Below are 8,017 nucleotides of genomic sequence, written 5' to 3' on the forward strand. Positions count from 1 at the left end.
CAGCATGGCCAATTGGCCATGCTGGTAGGGGCTGATGGGAATTGTAGTTCCTGAACATCTGGAGAGCCGCAGGTTCCCTACCCCTGTTCTAGGAAAACACCAACACCCAGAGCAACAAGATAGTGGGAGCCATCTGGGCACTGGCCTCTGGATGAACTCCCCTTGCTACCTGGGCATTTGGTACACATGCTCACTACCCCCTCAAGCCCTCTTATGGAGGTCCCCGCCAAAAGGGGAGGCCCAGCACACTAGGTTTTTCTCACCTGAACAGATCTGTCTCCATTCACAACCCACCAGGCTGTGACGGATGAATGTAAATAACAAGGCCCCACAAACACTAGGACAACACTACAAGGTCAAAAAAATGAGGGCGGGAGAAGCCATCGTAGCTTGAGTGTAAGAGAGGCAGGGGAAGCCCCAGTCTGCCCTTACAAGGCCACAGCCCCTCCCCTTCCCTCTCCATCACATACTTGCGGTGGCAGCAGAATGACTCCGCCTGCTGGCCTGGACGTCAGCACTGAGCCCGCCCCTCTCCCTGCCTGCTCCCAAGCAGCAACAGTTGCCAAGATAATTATCAGTGGCACTTAATGCCAATTGCTGTCATATCTAAAGCCATCACCTGCAGAGCAATAAGCAATAGTGACAATGGCAGGACCTCAAAAACAGGAATGTTTTTCAGGAATCGGTTTACATAAACTGACTTACATATAGTTGCAGCTACAATACTACTGTAGGCCCTGTTTTTATATTGTGTAAGATGATGGCCCTGAACTGGAAGCGCTAATCTATATGTAAAAATAGATTTCTGTGCACAGGTCTGCTCCACCATCAGTACAATAGACTTCTGCAGTACAGTACTAAGCAGAGTTACCATTTACTTCAGTTAAACTGAAAAGGGCATTTAAAATCTCTGTTTAGGTTTGCACTGTAAGTGTGCCAGTAGGGAGTAGCTCAGGACATAGATCTTCCTTCTGTGCTCATGGAGAAGGTCCTATGGCTTCTGTTTCAAATCCATAAAAACATGGGCTATTTTTTACAGATGGAAGACTGTAGGAACATTCCTGCTGCAATTGGGAAATGGGGAGATCTTACAACAATGAAACATATTTTTGTGCTGCATGCTATTTTTTCCCATGCAGTCAAATAACCTGTAGTTACCTGTCAACCTACCTGTCCACAAATTTTAGATGCCTCTACAAATAACCTTTGATCTATGAAGTAATCTGTTGCCTAAAATCTGATGGTCCATTGTTTTACAAAACTATGCACATAAAGGCAGGTTCTCTATCACATGGTCTCCCAGAACAAAGCTGTGTCAATGGCAACAGGACATCATCAGATCTTTTTGGAAGGATTTACATCTGGGGCTCTGATGGGCACCTGTATATTTTTCTTGGCTGGGTAAATGGCAGACCAGGGAGGATCCTGGGGAAGATTAAGTCCTCCTTCATCCATGCCCAAACCAGTCTGAATAAGTGCTCCCAGTAGCCATTGTTAATGCCTGAGGTGAACGTTTGTAACTCATAAATCTCCTGTTTAGTTTGACCATCCCTCTAGAGAACAAACACTCTGACTGAAATTCCTATGAAGAACACGCATGAAAATATTCTGCAGTAGATGGTTCCCTGTGCATTAGAGTAACTGACTGACCCATAAACAAATGTATCCTTGTCCCTCATTCATTCTTTTTCACCTTTTTTATAAAATTTGGAAAACATTATAGAGGCAGGAATATAAGCATACCACAGACTTTTAGTAAAGATCCAAGCATCCACTTTTCTGCTGTCCTGGCGCTGAAGCTGTGGTAAGGCAAATTTCAATTGATGTCATGGTTATATTAGAGAGAAGCAAAGAAAAAGTTGCAAATTGTCAATGGGCCCTTCTCTTTGTTTCCCACTTCAATGTCATTATATGTTTGGATTGTACAGTATAATTAAAAATCATATACCGGTAGTTTAAAAAGTTAAAGGATTGTTTTTCATGGGCAAACTGCACTTGGGCTACGAGGAATAAAATTAGTATTTTACTAAGCAATTTGTCTTTATATTTATTGTCCCAGCAGTCAAACTACAAAAGCATCTTTAACTTACACTATAGGATATCAATTACTGTTTAAAAACATAACATTTTGTGTGAGAAAAACAATGTATTTATAGTTTACAAAATATCTTATGGCTTTAAGGAAACAGAAAAAAAGTTTTTAAAACTGTACTATATTCAGCAAACGCTAAAGGTTAGATCTTAATTTTTCATGCAATTATTTTATCATTACATCACATGAAGTAATCTGTTTTTACATTCAGCACTGAGAATATATAAACATTCTATATACACTTATTTGAAAGTAGCTCTATTTCGAGCATACACCAGAGTAATTGTATACTGTAGACAAGTAAACCTACACAATTGAGTCTGGAAGAACCCATTATGGCAAACTTACAAAGTTTAAGAAAGTTACTTCTCTGAGGACTAAACAGTGTATATCTGCTTTCTATATTATGATACAGAGGTCACCAGGGACCAAAAAATGTATCCTCAAAGTCAGAATTAATAAAGAAATGGGATTATATGTATTTCTGCAACAACGATTTCAGTGAATTAGCAGCCTACACATAAATCTAATTTGTTCAATGTGAATTTCCTTGACACCACATGGCAAAAACATACAGTGCAATGAGTGAATCATGTAAACTCTAAAAAAAATCCTGCATTTTGGAAAACAATGCAAAATGAGTAATGTACATTTTACAGTTAACAAGGGAAACAGACATGATCTGTGTACATACATAGCATTTGGCAAAATGTTCAAAATCAACTTATACCAAAGGATATCCACATTACAGGCAGAGAACAAGAATACAACCAGATTACCTTAAGCAGCTTGCCTAGCTCATGTTCCTGGGTTTTGAACGATCGCTCTGACCTGTACAAGGTTTAGTAGCTGTCAGGCTGGAAGCTGAAAAGTCTCTGTGCGTAGGGGTCAACTTCCGCCGCCATCTTCTGCCCTGTGTAAGCGTGGCAGTTCTCCGGGTGGAAGTGTTCGCAGTGGAAGTTAATCCAGTCTTTCTCAGCGTTGTACCTCTCGGCTTCAGCGAGGATCCTGGTCAGGGCCATGATGTAACTCAGGGCCATCTGCAAAGTCTCGTACTTGGAGAGCTTCTTGTCCTGTCCCCACTGGGGGACCACTTTGCGCAGGCGGTCGAAGGCAGTATTGAGCCCTTGCATCCTCCTCCTTTCCCTGGCATTAGCTGCCAGCCTCCGCTTGGAAACATTCTCCATACGTTCAGAGCCACACTTTGCTGCGCAGACCGACCCGCTTCTGCATTGCATGTTGGCATCCAAATCACCCTCCATATTATTATTCAGTTTGCAGGGTTTCATGTGGGACTCTTGCAGGGAGGGGAGAGCTGTAGGCAACCAATGTATGTGAGAGGCTAGAGAGCTCTTGCGAACTCCTGTTATGCTTTTTAAAAAGCCAACCCAAAACCTGCTTTCCCCACAGTTCAAGGAGAGGTGCTCCTTTTCAAAATCATCATCTACCCAGAATTTCAAAACAGCACCGAGGTGCAAAGTTACCCCTTGCTCTCAGATCATAGCCTGAACGCAGCTGCACAGTTCACAGTGCGACACTTTCAGTCTTCTTAATTTGTTTAGAGAAGATATAGAAACAAATAACCATTGGTATTCTCAAAAATGCAGGTTATAAATTGATGGGGGAGGTGAACATCGCAAGTCTACATAATCCGAAAGGGTTTGACTAGCGAAGTAAAATAACATAAATCTGTCCCAAACGGTTAGCTCTTTCAACCAGAGAAGGGGAGAAAATCCTATTCCTATAATCTGACGCTGTGATAACCTGAAACAAAGAGGGGGGAAACCCTTTGCTGCTGCTTCAGTTGCTACTGCTGGTCAGTGAGTGGGAGTTTCAAGGCAGGGAAGTCTTTATAGACGCCATGGCAAAGGCAAAACAGGTGGCAGCAGGTGGGTGGGCGGTCCTCTGTTTCCATCCCAGCACCTTCTTACCCTGGGAACGGGAGAAAAAAAATGCCTCCAACAAAATCCTGACATTGCAGACTTCATCTGTTGAGAAGTCTCCCAAAGCCATGTCTGTCCAGCACTAACAACTTGCCATCTGGAGTAGTGTCTGGCTGGCCCCACAAGAATCGTGACAGCTAAGCAAAGGTCTTTGCCCTGAATACCCTTCCGCAGATCAGCAAAAACCTTTCCTGACACATGGGCAGCGTTGCGTTTGCTCGCTTGCTCAGAAAGGCTTGGCTAGGGCAGGCAGAGTGGGGAGGGGGGGAGAAAAACTCTTAATAGGGATATCGAAACCTAAGAGGAAGGGGATTTGCTAGGCCAATGCTAGTCTAACGGCAGAAAGGGACTGGAGGGGGGGTATACGGCAGGGATTTTCACACAACTGCCACATTAGGAGAATATGTTGCTGATATTTGAACATTAACAAATATAATGTATTGTCGAAGGCTTTCAAACAAACATACCTTTGCAATATTCCTTTTGTCAAAATGGATTGGGAATCCAACTGAAAGTAATCAAAGAATGTCTGATGCAAATGCCTTTGTAGCGAACATGCATGGTGACCTCCCGGCAAAATTCTAAATCCTGAGAACAGCACTACATCCAGAAAAATATAGATTAGTACATATATTTAAAGCAAGTCAAATTCCAATTTTTTTAAAAAAAAACTGGAGAGGCATTTAATTGCCTTGTATTAATTTCTGTTAAACATTGAAGGATAAAAATATTTCCCCTTCATGTTGGATCTCTATGAACTATTTTAAATCTCTTGCAGGGAAGGTTTGTGCATTTTCACTGTTCTTGTTCCTCCTGAAACCTTGCCATAGGTCATAAAGCAAAATAACAATGTTTTATTTGATTTCAGCCCTAATTAAATTGTTACCAAGTATTTATGAACGAGTCATGTTTTCATTCAGACTTATAGCACGGCATTTTGATCTAAAACTATACGACAATTGTTCCCATCGTGACTCGGAAACGTCATGTGGTTACAAACAGTTGATTAATCCTTCACAGAGGCATCATAATGAAAGAGGTTGGGTAATCTGGAAACAATAGGATGCAATTAAACATTAGCGGACTCTAGCATGACAGATGTTGAACGCAGGCTGTTTGGCTTAGTTGCTCCGCTTTTAATATTCTGCGTCCTAAATGGCCTTGTTAATGGGGGGTTCACATTATTTCATTAGCAAAATGTCTACTGGGTTTTCAGTGTTTCAATAACTATGTTACATTCTGGCTGCCCTACTTGTTCTTTTTTCTAAGGGATGCCACCCTCTGCCCACCCACTATTTTAAAAAGATCTGGCGTTGATGTGTTTCAGCATTATTTTCCTAATAACTTTTGATGACGAATTATATATGATCATTTCGGTAATGCATAAGAATAGCAGTTTCAATTTAAATAAAACCAAAAAGACAATTCATGGGCAATTGGAAACCCTTGACAGAATATCTACACAAAACAGAAAGAAATTGAGTAGTGTTTCTGCAGGTTAAGAACCATTAAAATAAGATCCAATAGTGAAAAGTGAGACTTTTCATCCATGCCGATGTGAAAGATTTTATTTGAGTTTGATTTTTAATAGCCAAGTGGCCAAAATAGCCAAAAATAAATAAATAATAAATAAATAAATAAAATAAAGTGCTGAAAGTTTAGGATTTAAGGGTTAATATACAGTGCAGAGGAAACTGGAAGTCTCTATGAAATACTTTATTACTTGGTCACTTTTTGCTTTTAATGTATGTTTTGGATTCTGACTTGAAAGTACAAATAATTGCTGCTATCGAAAAGGGGAGAAAAAGAATAGCAGTTTCAAGACATAAAACAATCTATGGTTTCTCAGCATCAGCACCCAATTTACATTCCGGCGAAAACCCTCCTTCTGAATCTCTTTTCTGATATTTTTTCTGATATGAACTGTACACACGTGTGAAGAGTAAATATGCCTGCACCTCAGGGGGTATTCTGAGCAATCTACAGTTTGGATCTTTGGATGGTGTTAAAACAGCGGTTGAGTCCTGTAAACCCCTTGTAATTTGCTGTGTTGGCATCAGCTTCCAAAGGATTTTGCACATGTTGAGCCACAAGATTAGGTTAATATTTACTAGACAAAAGGAGTCTTGAAAAAGATGGGCTGTACATCAGTAAGCAAATTAAGATGAAGGCTGGGCTAGAAGTTGTCCCTTTCTGACCTCTACCCATCTGATGATGTGCCAGTTTTCTACAAGCAAGAGCATATTAAAAATCAAAACTTGGCAGTCTGAAGCAGGCCTCCCATCCTGTCATATGTCCCATACCTTTTTCATGCAAGAAAATGCTCTGCTTTATTTGTGAAAGAACACTAATAGTCCATATTGCAACAATGGTCTTATAAACAAGGCCGCACCCCTGCCCCTGAATCCCAAGTACACCTGTTCCCTCACCCTGTGCCCTAGTCTCAACTGGAAAGGATGTTGTCACCTTAATTTGTTGAATGTGTAGATCAGTGCTGACTTTCTGGAGTGTTTTTTATTCAAGTTGGAACTTGGGCCAGTTGGTTCACTGGCCTGGAACTTGGCGGGCAATCCAGAACCAGGGCAATCAAGAACCAGATTTCTAGATATTACAAGAGAAAAATCCCTGTCAACCCTTCACCCAACAAAATTTTGACCCAACTTGGTAAGTGGTGCCCTTTCACAGAGTTCAACTATGAGACATTGATGGTATTTTCTTGCTTATATCATGTCCAAAAAGATCATGATGCTCTTTCTAGCTTATTTCTTCTTCTAATATCTGAAGGCTGAATATGCTAGAAGGTCAAAGAAGCACTTTGGGTCCATAGACAGGTTTCATGTTCACAACTGAAATGATCACAATAAGTGAAATCAAAAAGGAATTTTGTCCCAGCTCAGTATTAGAATGTGGACATCTACAAAATGAAACTGTCATCTCTGGTAACTCCTGTTAAACCAAGATCCAGTTTATTATAAGGAACATTAAATATAGACTGAAACAACATGCCTCCCCAACTTATAATAAAGAATAGAAACATTTGTTATACAATTCCCGATACTATTCATTACATATACCCGATGCTTCTTGAGGGAGAAAGATGCTTCTTGAGGAAGAAAGTGGAAAGGAAAGGAGAAGAAGAGTAGTGATCCCCATTCAGAATTCAGCTCTTGTAGTCATAGAATGTTTTATATCATCATAATGTTTTGTATTTTGTTTCTAGCAAAGTACACACAAATTTGTACCACTCACCCCCAATTCCACAAGCAGTTCAGCCACAACTCTGAATGTTCCAGCTAGACTCTTAATCAATTGCCCAGACTTGGAGGCCTGGAAGAACGCGAAGCTTAACTGTGTTCTCGTGCATGGTACCTGCCTTCTGTCTGATTCAAGAACTAAATATGGACCAGGATTCATGAAAATACAGGTTAACACTGTAAACTGAACCTCCTCTCGAGATTAATATAATAGATCATAGTGAACATGAAATCACTTGACAATCCAGGAGTATATGACATCATTTCTTACATTTGAGGAGAATTTTACCTTTTCTGCTCCCCAGTTATTCTTTCCAGTTGGCAGGACCGTACAGACCAGCTTGCTAAGTGGTTACATGCTTCATGTGACAGATTCTCGTTTGGGAAACAGTACTTATTTTTAATGGATTAGCTTCATAAACAATGGTATAGTGTACTTCTTAAGCTGTCAACTGACCAACTAGCATCAATCCATTTACCATGACAGTACTGTGACACTATACAACGTAGACTTATTATTTTTTAATTCAAAGTGATTTTCTCGTGCAAATGGGCATAAAATTACAACCTATAGCCTATAGTTTTTCATTGATTTCCAGTATGCACAGTTTGCCAGATGCTGTTTGGTCTAAGAGCTCCAGTCATGACAGTTATACAGTGTTTTCCCAGTAGGGAGCCCCCACCACCACCTCATGCTAAAGGTTAGAGGTTACCCATATGTTCTACTG

At 40.6% G+C, this 8,017-nt stretch overlaps 1 protein-coding gene across 1 annotated transcript; it reads right to left on the reverse strand.

Moving 5' to 3' along the window:
* Positions 1 to 2,010: 2,010 nt before the first annotated feature.
* Positions 2,011 to 7,627, reverse strand: ATOH7 (atonal bHLH transcription factor 7). The gene is made up of 3 exons (XM_048506185.1): positions 7,579 to 7,627; positions 4,503 to 4,635; positions 2,011 to 3,407 (listed from the first exon to the last, which is right to left on the reverse strand). Exon 3 carries the CDS (start codon positions 3,379 to 3,381, stop codon positions 2,935 to 2,937), a length of 447 nt encoding a protein of 148 aa, XP_048362142.1. The 5' UTR covers positions 3,382 to 3,407; positions 4,503 to 4,635; positions 7,579 to 7,627; the 3' UTR covers positions 2,011 to 2,934.
* Between the last annotated feature and the right edge of the window lie 390 nt (positions 7,628 to 8,017).

This window comes from Sphaerodactylus townsendi, linkage group LG08 (genome assembly GCF_021028975.2).
Source record: "Sphaerodactylus townsendi isolate TG3544 linkage group LG08, MPM_Stown_v2.3, whole genome shotgun sequence".
Classification (NCBI taxonomy): domain Eukaryota; kingdom Metazoa; phylum Chordata; class Lepidosauria; order Squamata; family Sphaerodactylidae; genus Sphaerodactylus; species Sphaerodactylus townsendi.